Consider the following 16684-nt stretch of genomic DNA (forward strand, 5'->3'; position numbering starts at 1 on the left):
AAAATACGGAACTGGAGAAACGCAATACAGTTGCTACTGATAAACATGGTATATCGATATATTAAAGAAAAACTTGAGGCAAAATGCAGAAAAACTGGGCATGGGGAATGATTTTCAGTTCTTTCTGGATAATGATCCAAAGTATTCTGCGTTAAACACTAAGCTTTGGTTATTATATAACTGCCGAAAAATGATAAAAACACCTCCGCAAAATCTAGACTTAAACCCCCTAAAATATCTTTGGACTCATTTGGAGTCCAAATCAAGAAAACGCAGCTTTTCAAACAAGCAACTGATGCAATAGGTTTTAATGGACAAATGGGCTAATATAGATCCAGCTATGATAGCAAAATTAGTCCAATCAATGCCAAAGCGTTTTAAAGAGGTAATAAAACGTAAAGGAAGTTTAATAAAATATTAAATTTTAGTTATTGTTACTAAAATTGCAGGCTGTTGCATAAATGTCGAATACTTTTTTTTGCTTTATTTTTGGTTATTTTTTATATTGAACATTGAAGTGAAACACGAGCGAAAAGTGATCGCTCCGCAACTTCTATTGTTTTTAAACCGAAAAGTTAAGTTTCAAATTTTAAAATTTTGAACACTTGATCCATTGATCATAAATAAATAAAAAAAATTTATCAATACGGTGGCCGATTTTCGGCTTTGTGAATTTAAAAATTTTTTATTCTAAAAAAAAAAATTAAACTTCAATTTGCAAATTAAACAATCACAAAAAAACAAAAATAAAATTTATTTCCTCAACAGCTGATAGAGCAGCATATGCTTTATAATTTTAAATAATTAAATAAAATAATTATTTTATAAAAAAAAAAACCAATATTTCATGAACAATTGTGAAAGTTTTATACGACGACACTCACTAATTAGTGAAAATGGCCTAAATGGCTATATAATGCTTAATGCAGAAGACACTAAAATAAAAGAACAACCCTCAAATAAACAAAGTAAATCAACAAACCAACATTACTTTCGAAACAGATGAGGAAGAGATTGCTCAAGAAACCGACTGGATCGTTAAAAAAAATAAAACAGCCTCAAAAAAGCGTAAAGCTACCACATCTCCTAGTGTGTCACCAATTCTTAACAATATGACACAAAAGCATTCTAATGAAACGGAAAAGGCATCAACCAAGCTACGTCCACCTCCTATTATGGTAACTGTCTCTGATAATTACAATGACATACGAAAAATAATTACATAGAAAGCAAAAATAAATTTTTGCTGAAATTAATGAATAACAACTTATGTAAAATCAGCATTTTTGATGGCAACGATTATCGGGAAATAACTAGATCTTTAAATAAAGCAAATTTCTCATGGTACTCTTACGAAGATAAACAATTTAGACCAATAAGAGTTATAGCAAAAAACCTGCATCACTCATGCGACCTTAAAGATATAGTAGGCGACCTTGCAGAAAAGGGTTTTAAAATTGTCAGCTCACTTAACAAACTACAATTTAAAACCAAGAAACCACTGGATATGTTCATCTTAACCTTCGAGTCAGTAGAAGATACGAACAAAATCCATGAAATCAAAGAAATCGTGAACACAATAGTATCTATAGAAACAATAAAACCTTCTAAACTTATTCCGCAGTGCATCAAATGTCAATCCTTCAACCATATCAAAAACTACTGTCAAAAGCAGCCTAGGTGTGTGAAATGTGCAGGTAAGCATTAAGCTATAAGCAACACCCAGTGTCATATCGCGGTTGTGTAGTAGCAAGGAGCTTCAAAAATTAAGAGACCAAAAAACAAATAAACTTCCTGTCCCAGTTCAAACAGATAATATCAAAAGACCAATAGTATACGCAAGTTGAAGAATCGCTAATGAATCATATGCAGACGCTATTAAGCCAACAACCTCTGTAGCCCAAAAAATAAATATTTCCGATGAATCACAAAATGTCCTCTCTGTTATTCTTGAAAAACTAATGGCAATAGAAAATCGCCTACACAACTTAAAACGAAAACATAACTGTACATCTGAATGATTGCTCTCAAAATAATGGAATGGAACGCAAATGGTTTGCTTCAACACAAAAACGAATTAGAATTACTTCTGCAAACAGAAAATCTAGATATATGCCTAATAAGCGAAACTCATTTTACAAAAGAATCGTATATCAATTTTAAAAACTATAATACTTATCATACAATTCATCCAAGCAACAATGCCAGAGGCGAAAGTGCCGTTATAATTAAATCCAACATTAAGCATTATCAAGAAAATAAACTCTCTAATGAACAGTTCCAGGCAACAACCGTTGCACTTGAAGAGAGTGGTTTCAAAATCCTAATAACGTCCATCTATAGTCCACCAAGACATAATGTAAAATATGAACAATACATAGATATATTAAAATTACACAAGCATAAATTGGTGGTGATTTTAACGCAAAAAATGTTCAATAGGGGTCAAGACTAAATTCCACAAAGGGTAAGGAATTACTTAAAGCATGCCAACTGATACAAATAAATGATCAGGTTTCATTGATTTTTTCATTGTAAATTAAATTCAAAAAAGACACATTGAAGTTAAAGCAGGACTCGACTTAAATTCTGACCATTCTCGAATATTGCTTACTTATGGATGTAACATATTACCTATGCTACGCATACTGACATTAACAAACCGTCTAACAGACTGGCTCAGATAAATGAACACATTGACCTATCTTGCAAAATACGAAGTATAAATGACCTAGAGTGCTTTACGAGCTTGATTCAAAAATTGGCATGGCACAGTTCTCCACTGCAGAATAGTAAGCAATTTGATAAAAAGTATCCGGTCGAAATTTTAAATCTAGTGTATCATAAAAAAAAACTTCGCAAAAAATGACAACAATCACGTTTAATACAAGATAAAAGAAACCGTAATAATGCCACTCAAAAATTAAGACTTGATATATAAGCTAAACACTATCCTGCCTCAGCAATACTGTAAACTACTGGAATCCTATATTGGCGAAAGTCTATCGAGTTAAACTACTTGACGCATATTCGCAATTATATCCTATAATTCGCGGGGTCCCTCAGGGAAGTATACTAGGCCCATTGCTGTACTTGTTGTACACATATGATTTGCCAGTAAACCCAAGTTGTATTGTCGGAAGTTTTGCAGATGACACGGTAATAATGACTACAGGTCCAAACAACAAGGTGTCTACCACCAAGCTACAAATCGCTCTTCAAGAAATTGAACAATGGACAAATAAATGGACATAGATAGCAAAGAGTACAAAGAAGCGCCACGCTCATACAAACGAAATACCCACTTTTTTTGCTGGTGGATTTATAATAAATCCACCCAACCTCATGCAACAATGTTCGATCGAGTCACAACTGGTATGATGTGCAGTTCCAACATATATGTGAGTCGAGTACGGCTGACAAAAGCCCGACTGCATACGTATTCAATCATACATGCAACCCTCTGTATTACATTATACGCATGTTTGTATGTTTGTTCGCTGTAAAATGTTCAAGCCATCAAACATCATTTCAGTGACGAAATCAAAATTATGTACATTTGATCATTTTTTAAATTTAATAGTATAAAACAAAAACAAAATTACCTGTTTGATATTGTTATGAATTGCAGTGTAAAAATACAATACGAATTTATTTGTCTCAAATCTGATTTTTCCATTCTATGAAGTTTTATATTTAAATGTTGTCCATGCGAAATTTAAATAGTTTTAAATCGGGAAAATATATTTTGGATCTCTTACAATGAGATAAACAACACTTATTAGCCGCAATCGTTTTACGATTCATTTTAGAGACTTTAAACTTTTTGAACAAATCAAACTAAGTATGAATAAATTTTAAATGTCTAATATAAATGTATATGGACAACAAAAAACTGTATAATGTTTATATAAACTTTCAATATTTTTTTGGTTTTAAGAATTATAAAAGACTTTTTTGTGAAGTCTTATTTACGCCTTATTTAAAACAATATTTTTTAAAATAATTACAAAAAGTCACCAAAAATTCAAACTATTAAGACGTAGTTCCATTTGAGATAAAATATATCCACAAATGTGTGCAATAAAAACATACATATTTATATGCTGCAGATTTTATGTCTCCAATATACATAACGGTTTTTGTAGTACATCATTTTTTGCAACAAAAAAATAATATATTCTATTACTCTTTACTCCTACGATATTGGCCTTTCCAGTACAAGAAAATAAAGCAACAAAGTATATGGAAAAATTGTTTCAGGGATTTCTTTACTAAGCATTTCGCCACTAATCAATGTATATTAATAAACAAGACAAATAAAAACAAGAAAGGCAAAAGAAACAGGCGTATGAAGACAATTGTGGGTTGCAATGAGTTTGAACTGAACATCATACCAGTCGTGATACGATCGAACATCGTTGCATGAGGTTGAGTGGATTTATTATAAATCCACCAGCAAAATAAAGTGGGTATTTCGTTTGTATGAGCGTGGCGCTTCTTTGTACTCTAGATTGTTTGCTGATAGTAAACAGTTCAAAATCTATTCATGTAGACTTTACTAACAAAAGAGAAAATCAAATTCCATTATTTCTAAATAGCGTAAAAATTCCAGTTGCTAATTCTGCGAAATATCTGGGCATGAGTCTAGATGCCAAAATGAGATGGAAGGTACACGTCAAGAAAAAATTGACTGAGCTGAATATAAAATACAAAAAGTTAACTTGGCTTATTGGAAGGAGATCTAAAGTATCTCAGCAAAACAAACTCATGATCTATAAACAAGTATTCAAGCTGATTTTGCTCTATGGTGGTCAAATTTGGGGTTGTTCAAAAAAACATATAATAGATATGATGCAAAGATTTCAAAATAAAGCACTCAGGGATGCAGTTAACGCTCCGTGGTACGTACGAAATGCTGATCTACATCATGACCTTAAAATACCTACTGTCAAGCAAGAAATACAGAAGGCTGCTAAAACACATTAGACAGGCTGAGGCAACACATAAACAGCACCATTCCGGCGTTACTTTGCGATGACACTCACAGACGCTTATGTCGCTTCAAACCAAATGACTTTTTGAGGCGTTTCAACCAGCAAGGAGATGACTAGCTCAGATCTATATGCTCACCTTAGATAGACTTATGTAAACTTACTTGTAATATTAATTAAAAAAAAACTCTTGTTAGTCAATATGACTAGTTGTTGTAAATTTGAACTCTTTTTGGAACAATTTCTTTGGTGTTCCACAATAGAGTTGATTTTTTTGGTTATTTTATTTTTAAATTTTTGGAGTAAAAACAGTTAAAACAAATAAACAGAATACAAATGTTGAAAATTGTATAATTTTGTTTTAATTTTTTTATTTCTTTTTATGCTAATAATCTATGAGATTACGCTGTTACGGTAAAAGTTTGCAACTATTAACATACCATAAGGGAGATAGCCTACTCAAATTTGGAATCAACCGTAAAAGTAATAAAAATTTTTTTTATTTGTCGTCAAAATAAACTATTAGTCAATAAGTTTTAGATAGAAAATTATTGTGTTTCAAGAGAATTGATTAATTCAACCTTGTTGATTTCTTGTAAAGAATTAGCAAGTTTCTGATGTGGTATTATTTATAAATAAATCATTGTTTTAAATAATGATTTATTTGTACAGGATACGTTTAATTAAAATCTGATTTTCGTTTTTTAATCTACTTAATATAGTAATTTATGTGTACGCACAACTGTTAAAATAAACGAAAGTAAATATGAAAAATTTCTTCAGGTATTTATTGTACAAAGTACATGTGAAATGCCCAACATATCATTAGTTATATATATAAATATACCTGATGTGGGTAACCATACCAACAGTTTTTTAAGTCCCAAAACCATGGCTTATCCCAAAGCACTATAACACCAAATATAAAACTGTATGTGTAGTATATACACCTCCATGTTGTTTCACAAAATTTGGTCAAAGTGGACGGTTTATCTTGTGCCTTTCGTAAACGCCACCAGCGTTCAACTTGACGTTTAGTTAAATCTGTATGCTTTGAAAGTTCGATTATCTACAAATAATAATACGTTAATCTACATAAATATATATTATGTATTTGATTTTTATTATTAATAGATTTAAACTAAACTCTAAATATTGATGTATTTCTAGTCATTCATATTTTATTGCTCTTACCTTTTGATGATCTAGTTTGGATGAAGTTTCAAATGCTTTTTGCAAAACTTTATTAAAGGGAGCTTTTTTTGGTTTTAAATTTCTTATGCCTAAAGATTTGCCAACAGGTGCGATCCAATACCTGAAAACATATAATGGTAACATTAATAAATTTATAAAACAAAATACTGAATATTATTTTTCGATGTATTTTGCCGGTAATTTGAATAGATTTAATATTTTACTCAGTGTATTTAGTTTCTATCATAAAAATAATTGTATAAACCATACTTTACTTTAATATCAACAAAACCAATTTTTACATTAATTTATATGGAGGTTTTTCGAACAGTAATGAACTACAACCAAAATTGAATTTTTGGCTGACCATACAGCTAATTCAAGTATTACCAAATACCCATCATCAGTGGTCTTGGAAACAATTCTTGCATTTAATTATTCGTAAATAATTCTTTGAGACTGCAAGTACTAGAAATCGAATTCGTGATCTGCACAAATTTAAAGCTCAGAGTCAGCGCAATGTAACCAACTGACCCAAAACCGTACTTGACTTTTATGTTCGCACATCTTTCTGAAATTTTGTTTTTTTGCTGTGAAAGTTTTATTAAATTATATGAAAAAAGTAACGGGAATGTTATGCGATTATTCTGACATATAGTTGCGGAGTAATTGCGACAAAAAATAGCCATTGCTTATATTGGCCTACAACAAAACCAAAGGTGGCGTCGATAACATCGACAAGTGCTTGCCCTACTCGTAAGGCATGTACATTATGCAACAAACCAGTGTGTGCAGAGCATTCCAAAGACTTGCCGCAATGCGAAACCCCACCAGAGGTGGTTTGGTACCAAGGGATCTGTGTGCCCAAAACTTTGGCACACGTAAGAACAGCTCAGAATTCAATGGGACTCACTCCTCAATAAGAAAAAACTTATATTCAAATATATAATTTCAATTGGCACCTAAAGAATTTATTCTAATGTGGTCAATTCAAGTGTAGAGATATTAATATTGTAAATAATCCATATTGGTTTAATATTGATATAATTGAAGTAATATTTAATATTGATACAATAGAATTATTAATTGACTTATATTAATGTTTATATAAATTGATATTTTCTAGAAACAGATATATGGAACTTAGATTGCAAATACTTGTACATTTAATATCCATTTTATAATCATCTGAATTTGGAAATACTTGTCTGCTTTCATTTTAAAATATTTCGTATATATGTATGTAATATATTTGAATTATATTTGATATTAAACAATGTAAAATACAAAGTAATATAAAGTAATGAGTAAAATAAAATAATGACCAAGATTCGAACACGCGACAACTTCTCGACTTCTACTTTCTACTGCCACTTCTTAACTTCTGCTCACTACTGATGCCAGACTGCTCACAACTCCCACTGCACAGTATTCGGGGTTGCCATGTCGCTGTAAATGTATACTTCTTTACATTCGGTCATCCTGATCATCGTCGTCTGTCTCAGACGACAACAAGTCCTCATTCGCCTCGACGTATCTCCATAGTTTCATATTGTCAACGCTGGTTGATGTTATCATTGGGCCTTCACCTTGTGCAGCCTTTTTCACTTCGTAACGACCATTGCGCTTTACTTTTATGATTTCATATGGACCAAGAAAATTACTCGCTAATTTTTTACCTGCCACGAACTGGATTCGCTTTATTGCCACCAAATCACCCTCTTTATACCCGATCTCACTTTTACGTTTTCGATCATAATTCTCTTTATATGCCTTTTGTGCGCGACCTATCTGTTCTTTAGCATTCTCTCGTATTTGTTTCCTTTCACTATCAAAATCTGCAATCAACTCCTCCTCCAGCATTGAAATGATTTTATCACTTGACTTATTCTGCATTTGGAGACCAAACATCAGCTCGAACGGTGACCTATTTGTTGAACTGTGCACGTGTGAGTTTACGGCTCTTTGCACCTGTGGAACAAATTTGTACCACTTCGATGAATCTTCAACGGATAGTTTCGAGATTATCGATAAAACCGATCTATTGACCCGTTCGACCTGTCCGTTGCCTCTCGCAACACCTGTAGTAGTTTTAACATGTTGAATCGCATTCGCTTTAACATAATCTTCAAACGCAACTGACGTGAACGCAGCTCCTCTATCACTTATCACTCTACTTGGCTGACCAAATATATTCGACCACTCTTCTATTTTCCTTAGAACCTCGTCGGTACCTGTAGACTTTGTAGTATATAGCCATATAAATTTAGAAAATCCATCAACCATTGCTAATATAAATTTATACTGCTTTGCTGTAGAATCCATAGGCCCCAGATGGTCTATGTGTATTGTATGTAATGGTTTGTCTCCTTTCTCAATGCAATGTAAATATCCCTCTTGTTTGCCCAGTTTCTTGTTGCTGATAATGCATTTAACGCAATTGTTGATTACTCGAGCGACTTTACTCTCTAAATGTGGTATCCAAAACTGCTGACTTATGCTATGAATTGTCTTTTGTACAGAAAAGTGTTCAATATTATGGGCTTCAGTAATAATTTCATGCTCCATTACTTTGGGAACAACCAACCGATCATTGCCACTTACGCTTTTATACACTATTCCACCTTTAACTACATATGTATCATACGGTCTAGTTTTCAATATTTCCCACACAGTTTTAATAAAATCGTCTCTTTGCTGAGCTACTTTTAAGCGTGCTGAGATCTCAGAGGAAATTGTAAGAACTTCCATCGGAAAACGGCTAAGGCAATCAACATGCGTCATCTTCTCCCCAGCTCGATGTTCTATTTTAAAGTCAAAGTCTTGGAGATGTAATATCCATTGAGCTACTTCACGTGGAACATTTTTCTTCTTAACTGTCTGAGTAAATGCAGAGCAATCTGTAATCAACTTGAACGGGACACCTAGAAGGTAGTGTCGAAACTTTTCTATTGCAAGGTAGGCCGCCTTTACCTCCAGTATGTAACTGTGACGTTTAGAATCACTTGGCGTAGTTTTTTTACTCCAAAACACCACAGGATGTAATTGTCCTTCAAATCTTTGGAACAATGTTGCCCCGAAACCATCTTTTGATGCATCAGTGTGTAATTCAATTGGTGCATTTCTACAGTAAATTCTTAAGACAGGTTCACTGGTCAAGGCATTTTTCAACTGATTTACCGCATTTAATTCGGTTGTTTCAAATTTGAACATCACGTCTTTTTTCAACAAATCGGTCAATGGGCGAGCAATGTGTGCATAGCCTTTTATGAATTTTCTGTAATACCCTTGTTTAACGGCAAGTGTTTTCTCTTGACCTGGCCAAACTTTACCGGCTTCAACTGTATGGCCCAAAAATTTAATTCTCTCTTTTAGAAAATGACACTTCTTCCATTTGATTAACAACTGATATTTTGCCGCTTCTCCCAAAACTATCTTTAACTTATCGATACATTCCTCAGCAGTCTGTGCATAAATTATAATATCATCCATATATAGCTGCATTATATCTTTGGCAATTAAATTATGAAATATATAATTAACGAATCTTATAAACACAGCCGGAGAGTTGCAGAACCCAAATGGTGCTCTGTTAAACTCAAATAAACCTTCTTTGGTAATAAATGCCGTATACTTGCGGCTTGCTTCTTCTACTGGCACGTGAAGGAAACTATTTTCTAAATCCATTACAACGCAAACTTTAGCGGATTGCAGTTTATCAAGTACGTCGTCGATTAGTGGTACTGGAAAGCAATCTTTAAGCACCATAGTATTCAGCTGTCGAAAATCAACGCAAATTCGATATGTACCGTCTTTCTTTTTTACTACAACTACTCTACTGGCATAGTCGGAAGTCGACTTTCGCACGATGCCTTTGTTCAACCAGTCGTCTACTTGTTTTTTCACTGCTTCACATTCAGTCGGTGGATAACGGCTTGGCTGATGACGAAATGGCTTCATTTGTGCATCCGGAACAATTTTAAGTAATACAGGGCATTCAACTTCTGACTGGATTGGTCGATACTCCTTTATTAATGACTGTATTAATGGCTTAAACTGCGGAGAGACATCTATATCAGTTTCTTTAAAGTTTATCATACTTATCTGATTTATTTCAGCACACTCTTGCTCTATCGATAACTGTGAAAACGTAAATCCATTCTCATTCAGTGTAACACTAAACTTGGAGGCAAAATCAAAACCAAGCAAAGCGTCGTACTCTATTTTATCATCTGGTAACACGACAAAACTTTGTTGAACTTCAACATCATCAACCTTAACCAAGCCCGTAACAATACCCAATGGTGTGGTATTTGTTTTACCAAGACCACGTAAAACCGAGTGACATTTTTGTATGTCCACATTCACCAATTTTTTATAAATGCTGTTTTTTACAATTGACACATCTGCCCCTGTATCAACGAGACACGCCACTTCCACATTGTTCAATTTAATTTTTTTTATTCGGTCTTTTTTAATGACAATATGTATGTCTCTAGTCTTATTTGGACAATTTTTTGATATATGTCCTGCTCCATCACATTTAAAACATTTCGTTTCCATCTTACAATCTACACGTTTATGATCGCTTGATCCACAATTAAAGCAATGGGGTATTTTAAAATTGCGGATGTTTTTCTTGTCACCAACAAACTGTTGCTTCTCAGGTTTGTTGGTTTCTCCTACCCGCTCGAATATTTTATATTTCTCTCTGAGCTCTTGGTATGTTTTACAGCTGTAAAAACCAAATTTATATTCATTTTTGATATATAGACCATCAACTATATATCGAATAACTGATTCTACTTCGACATGACCCAGAACAGCAATTTTTTTCATATTTAAAACATATTCGTGGAAACTTTCGTCTCTCTTCTTTTTGCGCTCACTTAACATCTTATGTACTTCAGCGCTACTTAGTGTTTTTTCAAATTCAGCTAACAGTGCTTCTTTCATTCCGTGATATGTATTAATGCACGTCGATTCAAGGAATAATTGCGCTGTCTTCACCATTTTTCCGCGCGCCTGTACATATTTCTGTTTCTCACTTAATCCATATGCATCGGCATTGCGCTCGAAACTATCAAACCAATGACTCACCGGCACTGTTTCCCCATCAAAGTCTGAAATAATTTTTGCAAAATTTTCAACTGCTATTTTAGGCTCAGGTTGTTTGATTTCATCTGCTTGAATTTTCAGTGTTAACAGTTGAATAAGTTGCTGCAAATTCTTATTATTTTCATCCACTTTTGCTTCCATTGTGATCGCTTTATTTTTTGATATTCGTTGTTTTTCTGCTTCAACTGCTGTTTCTCCTCTTTGCGACGCACTGAACGATCTCCTTCTGAACGCCTGCGAACGTGTGTAATATTGTTGTTCTTGCTTCTCTTTTTCAGCAATGTTTTGCGCGCCTATTTCTGCAGCGCTCTTTTTATTTATTTCGTGTTCTCCTTTTGTGTCCAGCTTGTGGCTTTTTTGTTCTTTGTGTCTATATTTGCAGACACAGAATTTTTGATCAACTTTTAACAACTTCCCATCAACTTTCTTTTTTTTTTTGTTTTTTTGTTTTGCTCGACGGTTGAGCCCCCAAATGTAATATATTTGAATTATATTTGATATTAAACAATGTAAAATACAAAGTAATATAAAGTAATGAGTAAAATAAAATAATGACCAAGATTCGAACACGCGACAACTTCTCGACTTCTACTTTCTACTGCCACTTCTTAACTTCTGCTCACTACTGATGCCAGACTGCTCACAACTCCCACTGCACAGTATTCGGGGTTGCCATGTCGCTGTAAATGTATACTTCTTTACATGTATATACCTATATTGTCGTGTTATATTTTGGGCATAAACTACTCTAAAATTTTCTCACACTCAAAGTTCTTTTTATTAATTTTTAATTTATTTTTTATAATAATAATAATAATTATTTAGTTTTCTCATCATAAATCTTTTGGAGCGCTTTTAATATAACCTTACAGACATCTCCAGATAGCTTATTAATATCTGCTGTAAAAGACGCCTGAAATATTTATAGAAAAATAATTTTATTATGTAAAAAAAATTACTTAAAGGCAAATGTAGGGTCAAAGGCTTAAATGGAATATGGCCTTATACAGGCCATCAATAGGCGAGTGAAGGTGAATACATTTCACTCACCTAATAGACAGCTCATATTTATCAAAGGAAACAAAAGTAGTTCATTATATTGAGAAGTCAATGTTTTGAACATAAATTGATGTAATTTTTCAGCCAAACACTGACATGTGTTTCAGCATTGACAATATTGCTCTGCGGTATTTTTTAATATTAAATAAGGTAATATATCTAGATATCTAATTTTTCAGCTAAGCATTGACATTCGTTTTAACATTGACAATATTGTTCTGCGGAATTTTTTAATATTATATAAGGTAATATAGATAATTATTGATATCAATAACTTTGGTTTGACGGCTGAGAATTTCAAACTGTGTTGACATTTGTCAACATAATTTATTACTTCAATATGTGCTTGGCTATTTGAATTTCCATATTTAGACCACATGGAAGCAAAGTGTGTTTTTCGTAATCATATTGCATGCAATGCATATGCAATATGATCAGTCCATAATACAATTAATGAGATGTGTGTCACTAGAACACACATTGTAATTAACCAATGGAATGAGTAAGTAGAAATTAGATTATGTATTATTTTAACCAATAGAATTTAAGTAAATAGAAAGTTTGCTTAAGAATTGTAGAAGCATACTAGTATATAAGAAACCGAACCTAAGATGATTTTAAAAACTTTGTGAAAACTTTGTTTCAGTTTGAAGTCTTAGATATAGAGTTATTCTTCAAAAAGGACAGTACTATAATCCATGTATAGTACCGAAATAAACTATTAGTTTTATAAATAAAATAAATTTAAAATAATAAAACATAAATGTGTTTCAAATTAAAAAGATTTGCCGTCAATCCTCAAGTCGTTTAGGGATCACCATTACGTCTATTAAAATTGACTGTTTATTTTTTTCGAAATGAGTAAGGAGTTGCAGTTACGGTAAATGGCGACCTCTGTCAAGCTATGCTGACTGAATTTTAGTTTCCAAAAATTAAACACCTAAACATCGACGACATCTGATTCCAACTAGATGGCGCAACTTGTCATACAGCGCGCATAACAATGGATTTGTTGCGAAATTAATTTGGTGACAACTTTATTTTCAGAAGTGGTCCTGTTAACTGCCCCCCTTATTCGTACAATGTAACGCCTCTCGATAACTTTTATTGGGTTATGTTAATTTATTAGATTATGTCTACAAACCAGCAACTCTTGAAGCATTGGAAGCCAATGTTCATGCCACCATTGACACCAATGGACCATGTAACTCATAGCCGCTTCGGACATATGCCGGAAATCATATTTAAAAAATAAATGCCATGAAATTATCTTTGGATTATAATAAAAACATTCAACAATATTTGTCTTGTTTTATACTAAAAAAATAAAACCTTTCTTAGTGTTACATGAGACTTTTTAATAAAATTAGATACTTAAAATTTTAAAACATGCTAGAATCCTATCTACAAAACTAGTATTTTAGTGCAAAACACAAATCTTGTACTTATGTATATAATTCGCGTGTAAATGCCGGCGCCACTCAAGATATTAATTTTAGCTTCATTTCATGTTTTGTTTAATTCTAATATTTGTTAAGTAATCGTCTATGTCTTGTACTAAATATTTTTGAATAGAAACTACGTAATCTTAAAAATTTCAAAGCAACTTAAAATTCGGATATAAATTTCGGATACAGTTCCTTTAAAAATATTAGATATAATCTCTTGAGAAAACAATTGATATATTCAAATGTGAATAAAACTACCTAACAAACTGATTCAAATATTTTTTTACATAAAATGCTAAATTTGCAATTAAATTCATTATCTATTATATTTAATTTTTTAAAATTAAAAAACCATAAAAAGTACTAAATTAGGCCGAACAAAATTATTAACACACCTTATGCAAAAATTAAAAACCAAATTAAAAAGAAAAATTTAAGGTAAAAATTAATATTTATTACCCAAGCCCTTTTGCTTGGAACAGTACCATCTTTGTTGTTACAACGCGCTTTAGACCACAGTACATTGTATGTAGACCTAAATTCAATTCTTCCCACAAACATTCAATGGGGTTGAGATCTGGGGATTGAAAAGGATGTGGCTTTGTGAGTTTTTTATTATGTGTGATCTGCATACGCACATCACAAGCTGTATGTTGTGGATCATTGTCATGTTAGAAGCTGAATGTGGCAGGTGAACTGAAGTTTTCGAGACTTTGAGGTTTTTCTTGAGGATGGCTATATATTCGCCGACACCTGTAACGGACATGCATCCCCATAAAAAATACAATAGGGGTATTCAGGCAACAGATTAGTTGCTTAGTAGTTTATTACAACAAAAATTTGCATACAAAAAGAAACTAAGCAGAAAATCTATTTGGTTAATAGTGCAGCAAGTATCATGATATATGACACGTTTGAAATTTTAGTTATATGATAAATTATATGATATGATAAGATAAATTATATGACAAATTCAAATGATATTAAAATTTACGAATATTTGAGTATTTCACTGTTAACATATGTTTCGCTTTTGCTGTTGATACGAGTGCTGCCAAGGCATTTGCACACAACAAACTAATCAGATTACGTATTTTGGGTCGTTCAAGCAACTGATTAACATCAAAATGCAAAATTTTTTTTATATGAAGTTTTTTAATCTACTAAGCAACTAATCTGTTGCCTGAATACCCCTAATATTTCACTGATATGGTATGATTATTTTATTTGCAATACGATGTTTGGTTGTTCCAAAGCGTTTGGCGGCTAGTAGGTCGAAAGATATTAAATTTCCTTTCATCCGAAAATATTACATTGTTTTAAAAATCAATTAGCTTGCTTATCTACTCCATTGCGAAGACTTAACGCTTGTAGTGGCTGAGCTGTAAAATAAACAGTTTTTGTTTAGTAACACGCCAACTGCAATTGGTTTCATGCAGTATTTTCCAGACCTATGAAAAATACTGAAATGCTCACATTTCAATTACAAATAAGTTCAAATGCATTGCTTACCATTGCCTTTCTAATTTTAATTTTTTCTTTTATTTAAATTAACTTGTGATTGTTTTTATATTTCATATTGTACACAACACCACAAAAAACAAGCGTTTGAAATATGTTAAAAGTGTTTCAAGCACACTTAATGCTTTTTACTTAAAACTCGGAGAGAAAGAATTTCGGCTGATATAATAAAATAGAATGAATTTAATTGCCAATTGAAAATTTTTTGCTAATTAAAAATCGCAGTATTACCGGGTTAAAAGCAATGATAAAGTTCAATATGCTTACTGTGCCACTAATTATGTTCTGCACTCTATATCTTAGAGTTTGTCTTATCTTTGACTTAAAAGTTCACGTTTGTTACTTAATAATATTCTTTATTTCACTATAAAAAATAACCTACCTTTCCAGAGCAAATCGAATAATCATCACTACTAAAGCCAACGGGAGTGGCCAAACTAGATCTCTATAATCTGCATGCTTTACATCTAACCTAGAACCAGGAGCGATATCCTCCCACGTTGTATTAGGTGGCAACCATATTCTTGTTGACCAAAAAGCTTCTCCGAAAGACCCCAATATTGACATTTTCTTGTAGGTTTGTACTTCAAATACCTTATTTTAATGAAGTTACTAAGTACAACAGGCAAAACAAGAACAACACCCTAATGGAACGTGACATATCTCAGAACAACTACAGGGTAACATTCTACAGTTGAAAAACAGTGCGCACCAAAGAACATAAGACATATATGAACATGATTTACGAAATTTACAATATAATACAATCTAATATAATATAATATATTATAATATATAATATAATTATAATATAATATAATATAATATAATATAATATAATATAATATAATATAATATAATATAATATAATAATATATATGTAATATAAATAAAACTAATATATATAATATAATATATAATATTATAATAATATATAATATAATATATAATATTATAATAATATATAATATAATATATAATATTATAATAATATATAATATAATATATAATATTATAATAATATATAATATAATATATAATATTATAATAATATATAATATAATATATAATATTATAATAATATATAATATAATATATAATATTATAATAATATATAATATAATATATAATATTATAATAATATATAATATAATATATAATATTATAATAATATATAATATAATATATAATATTATAATAATATATAATATAATATATAATATTTTAATAATAGATAACATTATATTATTATAATAATATTATAACATATATTATAATAATATAAAATATTATAATATTAATATATGTATATAATATATATATATAATATATATAAAACTAATATATATA

The 16684-nt window shown here is 31.4% G+C and overlaps 1 protein-coding gene across 1 annotated transcript; it reads right to left on the bottom strand.

Moving 5' to 3' along the window:
* Positions 1 to 5792: 5792 nt before the first annotated feature.
* Positions 5793 to 15992, bottom strand: LOC119674476 (ceramide synthase 6-like). The gene is made up of 3 exons (XM_038085649.1): positions 15717 to 15992; positions 6189 to 6309; positions 5793 to 6063 (listed from the first exon to the last, which is right to left on the bottom strand). The coding sequence occupies exons 1-3, from the start codon at positions 15899 to 15901 to the stop codon at positions 5824 to 5826; spliced, it is 546 nt and encodes a 181-aa protein (XP_037941577.1). The 5' UTR covers positions 15902 to 15992; the 3' UTR covers positions 5793 to 5823.
* Between the last annotated feature and the right edge of the window lie 692 nt (positions 15993 to 16684).

This window comes from Teleopsis dalmanni, chromosome 1 (assembly GCF_002237135.1).
Source record: "Teleopsis dalmanni isolate 2A chromosome 1, ASM223713v2, whole genome shotgun sequence".
In the NCBI taxonomy this organism is placed as follows: domain Eukaryota; kingdom Metazoa; phylum Arthropoda; class Insecta; order Diptera; family Diopsidae; genus Teleopsis; species Teleopsis dalmanni.

What these genes read in the sequence shown, in the direction of transcription:
- LOC119674476 (XM_038085649.1), bottom strand. Translation starts at nt 15,901, where the DNA reads ATGTCAATATTGGGGTCTTTCGGAGAAGCTTTTTGGTCAACAAGAATA. An exon ending in ATTCGATTTGCTCTGGAAAG is followed by an intron (nt 6,310 to 15,716) that starts GTAGGTTATTTT and finishes ATATGTTTTCAG; the next exon opens with GTATTGGATCGCACCTGTTG. An exon ending in CCAAACTAGATCATCAAAAG is followed by an intron (nt 6,064 to 6,188) that starts GTAAGAGCAATA and finishes TATTATTTGTAG; the next exon opens with ATAATCGAACTTTCAAAGCA.